This window comes from Petaurus breviceps, unplaced genomic scaffold, assembly GCF_028583685.1.
Source record: "Petaurus breviceps papuanus isolate PSGF00001 unplaced genomic scaffold, PetGlider_PUasm1.0 90734, whole genome shotgun sequence".
NCBI classification, from domain to species: Eukaryota; Metazoa; Chordata; class Mammalia; order Diprotodontia; family Petauridae; genus Petaurus; species Petaurus breviceps.
Window position 1 is genome coordinate 14,027,166 of NW_027187327.1, and position 17,400 is coordinate 14,044,565.

Consider the following 17,400-nt stretch of genomic DNA (forward strand, 5'->3'; position numbering starts at 1 on the left):
ATCTATCTATCTATCTATCTATCTATCTATCTATCTATCTATCTATCTATCTATATCCTCACAGAGATGATTTTGATGTTGGAGATAGTGAAAGGGCTAAGTTACTTCTCAAGGTTCATTACAATCTTAAGAGTTTGTAATTCCAAATTTTAACTTTTTAACAAATAGTCCAGAAAGGAAAAAAGAAAAAAAAAGAAGGAAGCAGGGAAGAAAGAAATAAAGGGAGGAATAAAAGGAAGGAGGGAAGGAAAGTGTCTTTTTTAGATTAATGACAATGCACACTACTGACATTACTGAATTTCTGAACTACACAATTCTATATTGAAAGAATTAACAATCCAATGCCCCAAATAATTCAATTTGAACTTATCATTTGACTGGATCCATCATGTAAAATATGAGTTTTTTCTTGAAACTCATGCTAGGTAAGAAAAAAACAACATTTTTTTGTGCCAGAAGTTGTCTGGTATAAATAAAATTTATGAAAATAAGGCTTCTGTTTCTGTAGAAAAGATTCAGGAACTGGGGGGTAATCAGTATAGAAAAAGAGTTTAGTGATGTCAAACAGTTCTGTATTCCACTTACCTTTACCATTACCTAATATTGACTCCACCAATGAGCTAGCCAATCTGTTCATATATTATTTAGAGGCAGAAAGTTTTTTTTATATTAAAAACACACTACCTTCTTTTCTTGTCTTTGCTTCATTCTATCAGAAGCTTGTTTTACCTCGAGGACACACAAACATGAAGCTTTTAAGATTTAGAGATAGTAAAGTTGAAACAATTCTATCCTGAAGCATCATGCTTTTACTGAATCTACTGACCCATTTTGTTTGGATTAAAAGTATGCACTATGTTTTCAGTTACAAAGAAGAAAGCAGAATTGAGAATTCATATTCAAAGATTATTTTGACACAATACCTTCAAACTCCTATGGAGGGTTAAGAACTCACCTTTCCTTAGGACATATATGCATACATATATGCTTATATGTACTCTATATGTATAAATTGTAAATTATAAGTGAAACATTTTTAGAGAGATTTTTATCTAATATAAATAAGAAATTGATTTCTATTTATAAGATAAAGGGCCATTCTCCAATGGATGTATGATTTTTCTGAGAGTCCTGTTGCTTTTCTCATGAGTGAATTTAGACCTATATTTCTTTGCATTTCCTTGCACATTTGTAAACAAGTCTTTTTTTGTTTTTTTGGAAATTAGCATTCAGAGAAGAGATTGTAAATGCATTTAAAACAAGAAGAGGAATACTTTATGAATACATGAGAACAACAACAATAACAAAAAAATCCTGAAACAGATTTTCAAAGATCTAGAACCGTTTTTCTTTTAGCATCCAAGGACTTAGCGGTCCCATCACAAGCCATGGAACATGGGTAATATCTTACCGTCATGTGCACAAAATGATACAGTGTGAAGCTAAATTCACTTCACCCACCTGTTTGGCTAAGCTGGGATGTGCTTCTACTTCTCCGCGATACTATGGCCGCCACTTTGGCACTAAGGCTGGACCTCCTTTTCTTTCCGCCTGCTCCAACTGTGCCGACAGCCGTGTCTGACTGGCTTCCATCATTATGCTCCAGGGTGTACATCTCTCCACTCACACTTGTGCTCTTTGTGATGCTTCTCCCTGAAGTTCCCATCCGTCCGCCTTGCATTTTAGGGGTAAATGAACTATAATTACAAAGTAAAAACATATGTGCACACATAAATTAAGTGCAAGTGACAAAAGATCTCTCTGCCCAACTTACTTTATTTTCAAACAAATTTGATCAGTTTGATTGAGAAACAATTCAAGTCAATAAGCATTTATCAAACACCTACTGTTTTCATCTACTTGCTTTCTCTGTAACTGTAAATAATTTTAGATTAAACCAATTTATCTACAATTATTTATTATATTCAATTTAAAGTTATATCACTTCTTACCATGATGTAGTCATCTCTAAATATTTTTCAGTAACAAAAAACCCAGTAAAATGTAATAAGTATAACAAAGGGATGGCAAATTAAACCATTACAACTATGCTGATTAGTAAAATGTTTAGATAAACAAATTTACAAAAAAAATCCTGCTAAAATATGTCAATAATTGATGGCCACTGAATGTTATTAGAATTAAAGGGGAAAATGGATTTCTTTCTTTTAGCTTGTACTTTCTTTGCTCCCTTCAAATGTCACATTCAGCTGCCTTCCTAATGTAGCTGTGTCCATTTAGTTGAATACACATCCTCATTCCCCATCACAGTTCTATAGACTAGTCTCCAGGGCTGCATTTGCTTCATGCTATAAACTTTTTCTACTTCTTGTAGTCAGCCAACATTTATGTTTAATGTTCTCATCCCCTCAGGGTTTTGTTCTATATTAGAACCCAGATTATTAATACCATGCCCCAATACAGAGCTTTATATATTATTCATCTTCAGTAGTGTATTTATATTTTAAGTAGGGCCTTCCTGAAATGGAATACATGAAAACAAAGGAATTCCTTTGATGTAGGGAATTTCAGACACCATATCAAGGTCAAAGGAGCAGAGATTTTATTGGGAAGCTTGACCTTTAATTTCATCTTTAAATCACAAATTAAAGGAGCTCTCACATAGTCACAGTTGGAAGGAACTTCAGAGATCATCTAGTACCCATATAGCAAAGCCTTCCATACCACAACATGACAAATAACTATTCTACTTATCTGTGAAGTCCTCCAGAGAAGGAGAACTGACTTCTCAAGGAAATTAATTCCACTTTTGTACAACTCTACTTGGCATTTCTCCCCTTATGTGAAGTTCAAATATTCACTCGTATAGCTTCTACTCTTTGTTCTGAATTCTGCTTCTGGGTGCAGAGGAATTCAAATCATTATTCCATATTACATGATAGGTAATAGACTTGTGATGTCTTTGGTATAGGGAATTTTCCAGCTGAGGAATCTCCTAACCATGCAAGATGGCACCTTCTGTGTGACTTATAGTCTTAGAAACTTGCCTGGAAAATTGAGATATTAAGAGACTTGCCCAGGGTCACACAGCTAGTATGTGTCAAAGGCAAGATCTGAACCTAGGTTTCCCTGACTTTGAGGCAGGCTCTCTAGACACTACATCATGCTATCTCACTCTCTCACATAAAAGCTATCTATGGAGAGATAGCTATTGGAATTTGAGAAAATTTACCATAATTTCAAAGAATGTAAAGCTTGATCACTATGGAAAATTCTGGCATTTAAAATTTCATACATTCCCATTCTTATTTTTATCATAATCACCATTCATACCATCCTCATTCTTATCCTCATTACCATCTTATTCTTATCTTTGCTTTTGATGGATTTTAGATAGAAATGGCCCTCAGACAGGCTGTATCCTGCCATTTTTCTTTCATATTGAACATCCTATGGACTTTCATAAGGTGAATTGTTATTGTGGTTCTTATTATTACCTCAATCTTTTCATCTTTTCAAAATTAGTTGAAGACAGAAATGGTCCTGAAACAAGTCACAATACCGCTATAAAGTAGCTGCTTTATCTAATTGAGTAAAAGCTTTATGATGTAAATTCATTTTCTATAGACTCACAGAGTATTCTTGGTAAAACTCAAGTAGCAATCAGAAAACAGGGATGATATAACCCTCATCATATTCACATAAAATCTTATGTTTTCATGCTAGATCTCTAGATTTTGGTAGCTTTTTCTTCCATGTAGGACAGAAATTATGTATATTTGGTCTGGTGATATAAATTTTTATTTATATCATATTTTTATGTATCAATGATATTGTTTGGTGATTGTGGGTAACAGTTCATTATATGATAATAATTATATTCTAATACACTTTATTGGCTGAGTTCTCCATAATACATTAAATTTTGTTCATAGGGATTGTCTGTCTGTCTGTGAAGGATAGTAAACTTCTATCTACTAGGTTATAACATGTTATATATTTAGCAGGTCCTAAATGTTTACAGCCATTAGTGATGTGTTATACTATTTCTATGACTTTCTTGAATAACCTACATTGTTGATTAGGTCCAGGTTCCTTAAAGATAAGTTTTCATAATTTCTGATGCCAATGACTTGATCCTGAGTTTTTTTCATAAACTCCTTCATTTCCAAAACCAAAATTGCATCAGTAAGGGTTTATGAATATAGGATTAGGGTGTGGATCAACACACTAACCTGAATGTAGGGCAGTCATCTTCTGGGGAACATGTTCTATGAGTGTGAATTTTGATTATTGTTATCTTCTTATTTCATTCAATGAGATTCAGATAGAAGTGGTCCAAGAACAAGTTATTATTTTTTTATTATTCCCGTATATTTACAATTCAGCAGGTTACCGTAATAGATCCTAAAATTTTGCAACCATAACCAAATCACCAATGAAATGTAAAATTCCCATCATCTCATTGCATAATCTGCATTGTTCAATAAATTTGGGCTCCTTAATGTTAATTTTTGTGTGTGTATTGCTAATCTCAATGAACTACTCTTGAATCACTACCATAAACTCTTGTTTCTACAAACCAATGTGTATGATTTGGTCATTTGTTTAATGTTTCTTTTTTAAAATACTGTTGGTTGAATTCCTGTGGATGTTACCCATGGAGTACCTTTTGATTCTATTCTTGAATCTTAGCCATTTTAAAAATTAAGTGCTAAAAATGTCAAATATTATTATCATTATTATTTATAATTATTGTTATTTCATTGGCCTTGTCCAGAGATAGAACACTTTAGGTTACATTAGAAAAATCTAGCGTCAACTTTTAATATTTTGCTTTGTGTAGTGAGGTATATTTATTCCAAAAGCATTTCTATAATTTTAACTTGCTTCTTGTGTGCTCTTAGAACCCCATCAATATTCTTTGTCCTTTAGATGAGGAATTATTAATGTTTTAATAGCTGATCTGGGATGATGGGCCACTTATATAATTAACAATGTATTAATTTTTGGTTAGACACTTTCTGGACCCACTCTCCTCCATTTTATTGTGCCAAAATTATCTATTAAGACTCATATTGAATAAGTGTTGACTGCTATAAATGTTTTTTTTTCTCATTAAAATTGATGTCAAGATTCTAATCTACCCCTTAACATGCACAGCCTTAGCATTCTCTTTGATATCCTTATGTGTGCGTGTCCTTCCTGGAGAAGATCAATGTCTTTGTAAGTAGACCATGGTCTTCATCCATTGATTATAGTTTGCCTGTGAATTTAAGTTCAAAGTCGTCAATCCCTATTTTTTGCATATGTTAAGACTTTTATACTTTGTAAAACCAAATATAATTTTTATATTATTGAAGAAAGTTTCTGTGAGATGAAGTACTTTTCAATGGTGCTATATAACTTGTTATGATTACGTACACCAAATGACCCTCCAGTTGTCAGTGTTATTTCCTTCCTCAAACTATCATGTATTTACTTATATGTTTATATGTCTTGTCCCTTTACTAGAATGTCTGTTCCTTGAGGGTAGCAACTGTTTTTAGTTTTGGTTTATTTTTGCATTCCTACCACCTAGAATAGTGTGTTACATATTGGTGGGAAGTTCCTTGTGTAAAGTTAGGTGTCTGCTAAGTGGGTTTTAGAAAATAATTTTTGACTAACCACTTATAAGCGCTTGGGATCAAAAATATTTTAAAAAAATCTCCTGACAACAACTCATACACACATTATTTTGCTGTGTCAATATACTGTCAAATATCCATATGGCCAGTGAAAAATTCAGTAAATAAGTAGATAAGTTAAAATATCTTAATGATTGCGAGCAGTAATAGCATGTGAGTAAAGTAAACATTGTGTAGATGCATGTGTATGTGTTTATGCATGTATGTTTTAGTATGAAACCTTTTTGTCCAAAATATTCAATCACTAAAGCCGGTCTTATACAATTAACTTGAAGGTACACAAAATGTAGCTTCACATTAAATATTTCTTCAATGATTAACACCGAAAATATCAATTTTCCAGATTTTTTTGAGGGGTGGCTAACTTATTTTTCCATCAGTTAGACCATATATTGCCAGTTTTCATCCAAATCATATATTCATGGAATGTTAAAGTTGGGAATTAGAGATTTTTCTAGTCTAAGATCTAGGTATAGTGAAAGGCACAAAATTGCATAAAGGAATTTGGAAAACAGGGACATATGAATGGATATGGTATAGTTAGCCCACTGTACCTTTGTCAACAGAAATGCCAAGGCATATGCACTGGTTCCTTGATGTCAACCTTGAAGGGGAGGTGTATTCCAACTTCTCTTTGCAATAGCCTATGACTCTGCCATTTAAAATTTAGTCTAATTCATTACAAATCCCCATTTGTACTACTTCTTGGGGATGAAGAGTTCCATACTTTTATTTAATTCCTTGAGAAGGAGGCTATATTTTTGTTTTCCCTTTGTTTCTCAATGGAGTGCCTAGCACAGTTCATTGCTAACTGTTGTTTTGTCATTTTTCAGTTTTGTCTAATTCTTCATGACCCTACTTGAGATTTTCTTGGCAAAGGTACTAGAGTGGTTTGTCATTTCCTTCTCTAGCTCATTTTACTGATGAGAAACTGAGTCAAACAGGATTGAGTGGCTTAACCAGGGTCACACAGCCAGTAGGTATCTGGGGTCAGATTTAAACTTAAGAAGAATCTTCCTTGTTCCAGGTCTGATGTTCTATCCATTGTTCCACCTAGTTACCGCTATTGTAAATAGTGATGATTAATCAGAAATATTTACTAAGTGTGTTCTATGTGTCAGGCATTGTGTTAGGTGCTTGGAACACAAGCATGAAAAGTAATCAGTTCTTCTCAAGGAGTTTACCTTCAAATTAATTAACTGTTGGGGTGAATTAGTACCTGTGAAGAAGTGCTTCTTAAATTTCCAAAAAAAAAGCTATCTTATTAAGGTTTCCAAGAGTTATCCTGCCCTCGTATTTTAGAATTTGAAAAATTGGATAATAACTTGAGGCATGTCTTTCATCATTTAAAAAATTTCCATCTCAATGTAAAAAGATTCCTTTTAGATGGAAAGATTGTAATCTTTTTGTCTGTCCTCCAACCTAAGCAATCAAATTCAATCTATCATTCAATTATTTAGGTGAACTAGGATGAAGCTAGTGGAAAGGAATGAGAAGAAATGGATATGACAATAGAGCAAAAAACTTGAGAGCACTTAGATGTGCATTTAGTAATGAGAATAATAACGACCACTTTTATAACACTTTGAAGTTTAAAAAGTACTTTGCAAATATTTCATTGATACAACAACCATGTGAGGCAGGTGTTATTATTATTCCTACTTTATCAGTGTAGAAACTGAGGTAGAGAGATGTTAGTTGACTTGCCCAAGTATTTGAGGCAATATTTAAAGTCAGTCCTTTCTGTGTCCAGGTCCAGCAATCTACCCACCAAGCCACCTAGTTGCCTCTATTGGGGGGAGGGGATAGAGGAAAAGCTTTGGTCAAATAGAATTCCTACACACCTCCTATATGATCTCCAAATGATCAATCAAAATATTTATTAAGCACTTAAGTATCTGGTTTCTTGAGCCGGAAGACCTGGGTTTAGGAAGTGGACTTGGGCATATGTTGGCCAAGTCACAGCTTCTCAGTGCTTTGGTCAGTGACAAATTACAAGACTGTATGTGGAAGATAAGACACCTATCTTTGGCAGTTTCAGTAATGAGTTCCCTGAACCAATGAAATAATCTAATTCTTACATTATATAATAATTATATATAGATTATATAATAATAATAAATAATCTAATTATTATATTATAAGGTCTAATCCCTCACCATCTCGCTACTATATTCCAGTCACTGGAAATGGAGTAGTGGTGGTGTAAAGTAGAAAATGGAACCATTTTTTCCCTCTAAGAGGTTACATTCTACCAGAGGAAGCAACAATGAATCCACATATCTTTCTATAATAATAAGTACAGTGTAATTGGTTTGAGGAACTTGTAACTGGAAGGATGAGGAAAAACCTCATGTAGAACATGATGCTTGAGCTAAGTGCCATAGGGAACTAGAGATTCTAAAAGTTGTAGGTGAGGAGGAAGTACATGGGAAGCAGCTTGTGCAAAGTCATCAAAATGAGAGATCATATATTGCGATGCTTTGGAGGAAATATGAAGTACTGACAACTAGTCCGGGTCTCAAAGTTCTTAGACTATTAGGAGAGTCAAAATGGACATCTTTGAAATACATACCAAATAATTAAGTTCTTAATAATTTGATGCTAATCTTAAATAAAATAGTAGTTAAGAGATGAGAGGCATTAGCATGTGTTGAAAAGTCAGAAAAGGCTTCATGGAGAGGGACAATGGGCATAATTAAATTATTTAAAGTGAGGAAGGCATGGTATCCTAATTTAGGAGAATAGTATGAGCAAAGGCTTGGAGGTAGAAATGAATGTGATGCACATGAGATATAGAGAAAACACCCGATTAAATGGAGTAGAAGTCTAAATTGAATTTATATGTAGTGTAGACCCAGATTATGAAAGTCAGGTAGAAATGTCTGGAATAGAAATGGCCAGGAACCACTGTAGGTTATGGAAAGAGGGAGTAGAATTATGGGTATCATGCTGTAAAAGGTTAGTTTAACAGTGGAATGAATTAGAAAAGAAGGTATTGGAATTAGGAAGGCACAAAAATTTACTCTTGCAAAATCTGGGATAATATGACCTGAGATGCAATAAAAGTCTGATTCAAGAGAAATTCTGACAGAAAAAAAATGACAAAAATTGATCGGTATATATATATATCATGATGGACAAGAAAAAATAAAAGAGTTTAGCTAAGGAGGTTGAATGAACATTAGAACTGACAAAAATGATGTAGTTATGAAAGGAAAAAAAGTTTGAATGGAAAGATGAATTATTTTAGTAATACTGATGTTTGTGGATGTGATTCTGGGTTGGATATCTGCATAGCAGAAGAATGAAAAATTCCAGGGTGTGAGGGTGGGCAGCTATTTTTTTTTAATAGGAATTCAAATCCAGACTGACACTTACTAGCTGTGTCACCCTGGGTAAGTCACTTAATATTTATCTCCCTCAGCTTCTTCATATGTAAATTGGAAATAATAATAACATTTACTTTTCAGGGGTGTTGTGTGAGGATAAAGTGAGATAATATTTGTAAAGCACTTTGCAAATCTTAAAAAGTAGTATAGAAAGCAGCATTTCCCTATGGGAAATGGGTAGGAAAAGACAGTAGGTTAGGGAAGATTTCAGTGTTGCCAGAAGGAGAAATGATAAGGGTGTGTGTGTGTGTGTGTGTGTGTGTGTGTGTGTGTGTGTGTGTGTGTGTGTGTGTGTGTGTGTGTGTGTGAGTGAGTGAGTGAGTGAGTGTGTGTGTGTGTGTATGGTGGTCATGGTGAGTGTAATGGTAATGAATTGTAGTTTACTTTACTAGTGACCTAGGGGTGGAGGGTTTGTGTATGATACTTAGTAACTGATTGCTGAATAAGTGACTGATTGAGTTAATCAAGTTGCCCTGTGAGTGGAAGACTTTGACTCTTGTACTTTGAGATGATTGTTCTTTTTTCTAAATATTGTGACCACTTTGATGAAAACTATGCAGCTATTTTAATGATAAGCTGTTTGTGAATATAAGTTGTAATAATGTGAATGCTGTACCTTGGTTTTCTGTTAATGTTTTGCTTTGATTTGTTAGGGAATAAATAGAACGTTCACTATACTGTGTAATCAGAACCTTAAAAGCTGTTCACAGTAGCAGTTCTTCTGGAAAGCTTCTGTGCATGGCATTACAGTGAGGAAGGAGCAAGTTTGGAAATTTTAGTTCAATTATGCAACAACACAAATATGTGCTTGCTCTTAAATATATTCTAAATGCATATATAAATGTAAAATTCAAAAAATAAATAGAATTAAATATGAAAGATTTCTGATGTTCCTGCTAAGGAAAGAAAAGAACACTATATTCAAACTCAGAAGACCTGAGTTCAAATTCTGATTCTGTTACTTAGTAGAGGAATAACTTTTGGCAAATCATTTAATCTTTATTGAACCTCAGTTTCTTCAACTGTAAAGTGATCTCTAAGGTCATTACAACTCTCAAAATATCATGGTTCTTTCATCCTAGGATTCATTCAATCATCTGAATACCTTGTTACATAATTTCAAATTTATACATGTTTCAAAAATTAGGCATTGGTCTTTTCTAGACTTAATAAAATGGTTTACTAAAAAAATTCAAATCTTTTTTTACCTTTAAAGAAATATGACCTTTACATATACAAAAATCAATATTATCTTAAGGAATGTGAATTCTCAATCATAATGAACATTTATATAGTAATTTATGAATGTTAATTCATTTTATTCTCAAAACAACCCTGTAAGATAGGTGCTATTTTTCTCCTCATTTAGCAGATGAGGAAACTGAGGCATAAAGAGTTTAAGTCACTTGCTCATGGTCTACCACAGTCTGGTCTTCTTGATTCCAAATCCTGTGAGCTATCTAGTGTTCCACTAAAGTATAAAATAATATAGTATCAACTTCAGTTTTCCTCTCTCCCTTCCCCAACCATTGCTGCTAAAAGCCTTCTCAAATCAACTTCATGTCACATGAACTGCATAATCTTTTAAGACCATGGTCTTTGCTCAAATTTAAGCTTCTAGATTCTTTAATAGCAAATAAAATTTGCATAGTTTCTTTTGTTTTCTTTTTCTATGCTTTTCTTGATAAAATTTTTATTGTGATATAAGATTTAAGGTGACATTTGTGTTTTAAAAATATCAGAGCCGCATGGGAAGGCCTATGTGAACTGGTGCAATGTTAATTAAGCAGAATCAGAAAAATAACATTTGTTGTAGCAATAACATTTGCTACAACAACGTAAATGAAAGAACAACATTCAGTTTTCTGAACTGTTTTTCCTCCTCTTTTTCATTCTTTGTCATAAGGTATAACTCTCTGGGAGAATACATTGGAAAATTTAGGTGATGTAAAAATACATATCAGTGGAAATTCATCTGAAACGATTTCAAAACCGTAGGATCTGTAGTCAATCTAGGTATTTGAAAGGAAAAAAAAGATATTCTAGAAATGAGTGGAATGTTCAGAAATGTTCTGGAGTCCTGCTGCTACTCCCTCAGTCAAGCCATTTGCTTCATGAAGGTTAATTTGAATTTAATCTTTTTTTTTTCAGTGAAAGCAGAGAATTCACTTCTATTTGATACTCACCAGTGTAAAACTTGAATGTTAAAGTTTTAAAGGACAGAGTAAAACACTTCCCTCTGGTTTTGTTTTTCTATACTAGAAAGGAGATATTCATTTCACCATGTTTTCAAAGAACAAGCATAAACAGTTCATACTAAATGATGGTAATTCAACTCATATTTTTAATTATAAACATGGAATTAAGTGCAGAATGTGTTGTGATATTTCAACTGAAAGTTTTTTTAATCTATTAAGTGAATAGCAATCAATTTGAGTTAGTTATGGCATTCTTCTTTAGGGTTAAAAATATTCTTAAATAACAAAATAGTGCGGAAATAAATGACATGTTTTACCTTGAGAGTTTATCAGGAGTTATTGCAATTACAAAAACAGAGCTAGAGAGATGCAGGGCATCTTTTCAAAGACATTTTAATCATAGCAGAAAAAATTGCATACTATTTAACATCAAATACTTAGTGCTCTATTTTTAGTGCATCATACAGGTTGAATATTTCTCTTTTTGGGGGAGAATCAAAAGTGTTTAGGTAAGATATTTTAATTTTTGGATTACATTATTAATTTTTAATGTAATAAGGATTGTTAGTAGTTAGTAATTTTGTCAATATAAGACTATATTTTCATAAGGCTCAGAGATAGAAGATACTTTAGAGATTATCTAATCTACCTTCCTCATTTTATAGAAGAGGAAAATGAGGCCAGATGTGATGAGAAAAATTGCGAAAATTACACAAATATGAAGTATGAACCCAGCTGAAATGGGTTAGCATAAACCAGATCTTCTAATCCTTAATTCACTGCTGTTTATACTGCATTAGGCTGTATAGTGTTTTAAGCTGAATCATTTGTAAAAGAGCCAAATATGTGAAAATATGATAAACAACTAGAGACATGTAAATGCGTGATACTTCAGGACAAAATATTAAATGCATTTCTATAGTATATACAGATTTTGGGGGATGTTTTAGTTTTACCTGCACTGGATTAAGAATAAGGGTAATTTTTCTCTAACCACTCAGAATAGCTTATTTTGGAACTCTACCAAGGCCAGCCTTGATCTTTCCTGGTGGTGAATATAAATGCATTTCACCTACTATATCTAGCTAGCCTCAGACTATGCTTCCCATCTCATTCAACCATCTATTCCAGTCCTCTTACCCTTTGCCCGGCTATCTATGGCATGGTATCTTCCCTACTCTGTTTAAGCTCTAGAACCAATAATCAAACAAATGCTATCATTGCTTCTGGAAGGTGTATAACAATTAACTACCCTATGACACTGTTCCCATGACTCTCCAGGTCCCCTTTCCTAGTTGCTACCCCATTGCTTCTCCTATTAGAACATAAGCTTCTCGAGAGCAGGAAAGGACTTTTATATTTGCCTTCCCAGTTCCTGGAAAATAATATGTACTAAAGAAATGCTTTCTTGGTTACATATTAATTAATTACTATGAGAATAGATCTACATCTTTCTCAAGATCAACAGAAGACTTTGATAGAATTCTATTGTTTTTCCTTTGTTTTGTCCATTTAAAAATATTTTGTTTTTTAAATTTACAGAATAAAGCATTTCCATAACACAGTATAATAAAAAAGATAATTGAACATGAAACTGCAAATCTGTTATATACCACTTGCTGTTCCTTTTACATATATAATAAAGTTATTGTGTAAATATTTTTCCTCCTCTCCACCATAGGGATGGCTACCATTAGACACAGATACACACATATATCTATTTTTACATATGTATGTGTGTATGTGCACATACCTACATATATACCTATGTATATATGCCTATTATACACACATATATGTAACATCATTCTATACATACTTATTTCTATACATATTATTCTATACAAATTTTCTCTGGATGCAGATAGCATCTTCCTTCATATATCCTTTGTAATTATTAAACAGTGTTTTTTAAAAGCAATGGTAAGTATTTCAATGGAATATTTTATTATTAGTGAGACAATGAGGCATAATGGTCAGAGAGCTGTCCTGGAATCAGGAAGAAATGGGTTTAAGTTTGATCTCAGACACATATTGCCTGTATGACTTTGGCCAAGTTACTTAGTTTCTTTTAACTTGGGCAGCTCTCTTAACAATATAAGTTATAGAAATGGTCCAGATCTGAGTTGGTACAGAGTTCCCTATAAGAATGAAAATTACATGTTTAGTATTTCTCTCTACAAACACATCCATGGATACAACACACACATACCTATTCAAAGCCGTCCCTCACCTCCATACACACACACACACACACACACACACACACACACACACACACACCTTTTGTCCTCTGGCAAAAATAGATATTTTCATTGTTTTGTGTGAGACAAAATGTTTAAAACTTCTCCATACTTCTATATGATATGCTTTGTGTTTTTTATCAAAAACAGAATCTAGAACACAGACTGTTTGCACATAAAAACATCTAAATGAAGAGTAAAAAATTAAATTAATCTTCTAAATTAATGATGAGAACATCTATTATCTCCAGAATTAAAATGTAAGTCCTTACTAGACAAAGCCCATCAAAATCCGACTCCCTTTTACTTTTCTAGTCTTTCTTAGTAATATTCTTCTTCCTGTATTTCCTATTCCAGTCCATCTGTCCCGTGTATTATACATGACATTTTATCACTCATTTGCACGCATTACATGTTTAGAATGTATTGACCACTTATAACCATCATGTACAAGCCTTCACTTCTTTCAAAATATAGCAGTTCCGGTGCCACCTCCGATATAAGTCCCTTTCTCATTCCCATAGTTTCTAGCAATTTACATTTGTATATGTTGTAACCTGCCAATGGAATAAAAGGTCTTTGATGGCAGAAACAATTCATGTTTATCTTTCTATTTCCAACATTTAACACAGTCCTTTAGAAAGAGTAGGCTCTTAATAAATGTTGGTTTAAACTTATTTTTTTTCAAATCTAAAGTAATACTAAATGCAATGTTTAATTTGGATTTAATAAAGAAGATAAAAGTCATTTGAATTTAAAATTATACTTTGATAAGCTATATCCTGCATAACTTCTCTGGTATAGGTTCTGATTAAATCGACAGAAATACAACATTTCATTACCTGAGTTTTATAAAGGACCAATTCAGACACTAACAGTGTGATAATAGAATTTCTAACATGCTTTTCACTTTATACATTTTTCTAATGTTTCATCTTTTTCCTTGTTAGCAATAAAAGCTTTTAAAAAATCTATTGATTATGAGACTAGAGACTGCACATCTGCCTTTGGAACAGTAAATTTTCATTCATGACATCCAACCAAATCACAAGATTACTATATAGCTAGGTCCTCATTAGTACAAATAATGAATCTTGTGAAATGGCCATATTTATTCACATTTGCTCTATTTGAAGTTATAATTACTTAAAATATGATAATTGATTCAAATCAAATAGAAACACACAAAATGAATAATGTGACCACTTTGTGGGATTAATTACTTGCAATAATCAGTCTGATTTATGTAGTTCAGGAGGCTCATACTGCAAGAGCTGTTCTTCAGAACCAACACAATTTGTCTAATGTCAGTATATAGAGGAGACAGTTACAAGACAAACCCTAGCAGAGCCATGATCCTAATGTATCTTAGCCACTGGGAACACCTTGGAGGTAGCCAAATCATGGCTTAAAGAAACAAAGGAGTATGATCTCATTTCCTTTTTCTTCTTGGGCCAAAGACCAAATCATATAATTTGGCTAGAACAGGAGCTTGCAATGCCTTTCTGTTCTTCTCCAGTTCACTGGAAAGGCTGATATAATGGGGCAAAGAAGTTTAAGGGACAAAAGAGAATAACATTGACTTTTAAGGGTATTCATTTCTGGACAGCATGAGGAACCAGATTTTCTATATGAAGTGATCTATTAGATAATAAAATACTGTTATTAGTTACCACATCACACCCCTTGATTATTAAAACTAAGAAATTATTAGTAAGAGACAAACCAACAAAGATGACTATTTCCCTACATAAAGTCTGAATCTTAAAGTGCCAGAGTATTTAATATTTTTGTATTAAAGTTTGGTGAAATGATATCCCAGATTAATTGAAAATATAATGAAATTAGTAAAAAAAAGCTTCAGATAAAATTAATTTACATATATATTGTTTTATGATACTTGTATTATTTGACCTATATAGGTATATCATACTCAGAGTATGGTCACATATATAAAGATAGTGGGAGACTTAAACATGATTTAGTTCAACCTTCTCATTTTACAAATGGGGAAACTGAGGCCCAGAGACTTGGAGTAACTTGATCAATTTCAGAAAAGTACTAAGTGTCAGATTTGTAATCAGGTCAGGTCAGATGACTCACATTTCCACCATATAAACATGATGTGTGTGCCTGCTATCACATGTGTGGGTTAACTTAAATGCAAAACTCTGTCTTAAAAAGTTAAGTCACATAAACAGAGATAATAATGCCCTTACCTTTGGTAACTCAAGAATATTTTACACACTTTGAGTACTTATGACTTCTCACCATGAATTCTTTACACTTTCATGAATAACTTTTACAAATATCTCATGGTCAGAAGTCAAATGAAAACCATCACTTGATGATTAATTAAAATCATTAGAGTTAAAAATTGTTAAGGTAGTGTTGTAGATAGAACATGAGTCAACATTTAAATTTCATATTTATTCCTTATTTGATCTTGAGCAAATTGCTTAAGTTCTCTGTGCCTCATTTTCCTCATCTGTAAAATTGTGATAATAATATCTACCTCACATAATGTTACGAGGATCATAAGAAATAATGTATATGGAATTTTTCCAAACTTTAAAGCACTATATCATTGTGAGCGATTGTATTTGATATAATGAAAATATATTTATTAGTAATAGCTGTTTAAATGTTTTTCTTTCTTAAAATATTTATTCATCTTTCTATGACCCAAGGTTTTGTTGATATATGCAATATCTAAAAATTTATGCATTGAAATTGTCCATAAATTTTTGAATATGCTCAGTTTAGTAGACTAGCATAAACAAATAAAAAAGTATCTTAGTAGGTCACAGTGAAACAATTTATAACTTTGATGAGAACTTCTATGCCTTTTACTTTGTGCACATACATACATATGTATATAAATATAAACTTTTCTGTGTACATAAATGAATGAATAAAAAAACTTCTGGATCTTCCATTCTATTTAAGCTCCTATATATTGTCTAATACAGAAGACAATATATACAGGGAAGTTAGAGATGGAAAGGGAAGAGGGATATTTGTGTAAGGGGGTGGTTTGGAAATAATAAGAGAATGCTATCGTGGTCTGCTTTTAGGAAAGATAAGGGAAGAGATGACATTTCATAGCTCAGAGTCATGGAAGTAGGGTTCCAGAGGGAGGAAGAGGATGATGGTCAGAGTAGTTAGCATTGCTTGGAAATGATCAGGAAATGCAGGTCTTTCTAGGATACAGCTTTTTCATTTTTATTTTTATACCTCTAGTGCCTAGTATCATGCATAGTACTTAGCAGAAATTTAATAAATACCTATGGATTCATTGATGGAGTTGATCTAGGGGTTTTCAAAGGTCTTGCCAACGAAAGACAAATTTTGACAAGTTCCATTTTGTTGGAAAGGCTTCAAGTATAGTATGTTTCCCAAACCCTTTCTCTGACTCCAAATCCAATATTCTTTCATGTTCATCATGGTATATACTGGAGCAGGGATGCCTATGATGAAAGCAGAATTGTAGCCATCCCAGGCACATATGGCATAGACAAAAGAGCTAACTAGGACCGGAACCAAGAGGCATAGGTTTGAGTCTTAGCACATTTTGTTCACTTCACATCTTTGTTGAATTGAATGAAGAAAAGATTTAAAGATGGTAATAAATATGATTTGTTCAAGGGAGAGTTGGGAGACAAGTCTAACTAATTCAATGTAGTATAGTAAAAAGAGTGCTGATTTGGAGAAATAACATCTGGACTAGTGGTTATCTTTTGCACTTACAACTGTGTTGTCCGAACCAAATCAATTAATCTTCATAAATGTCAGTTTCCTCAATTGTGAATTAGGGATAATATCACTTGCTGAACTTATCTCACAGAACTATGGTGAGGTCTAAATATGACAATGTGTCTGAAAGAAGCATGTAAAAGTCTAATGCAATGTAAGTTAT

At 32.9% G+C, this 17,400-nt stretch overlaps 1 protein-coding gene across 10 annotated transcripts in view; it reads right to left on the reverse strand.

Annotated features, from left to right (window-relative positions):
• Positions 1–17,400, reverse strand: part of RIMS1 (regulating synaptic membrane exocytosis 1) — a 412,074-nt gene that overhangs the window by 96,911 nt on the left and 297,763 nt on the right. For 6 of the 10 annotated variants that reach the window (XM_069067036.1, XM_069067035.1, XM_069067033.1 and 3 more), the window contains one exon: positions 1,462–1,697. The exons of the other annotated variants lie outside the window; for them this stretch is intronic. In XM_069067036.1, coding sequence (XP_068923137.1) covers positions 1,462–1,697 — 236 coding nt within the window. The remainder of the gene's footprint in view (positions 1–1,461; positions 1,698–17,400) is intronic. 10 annotated transcript variants of the gene reach the window in all.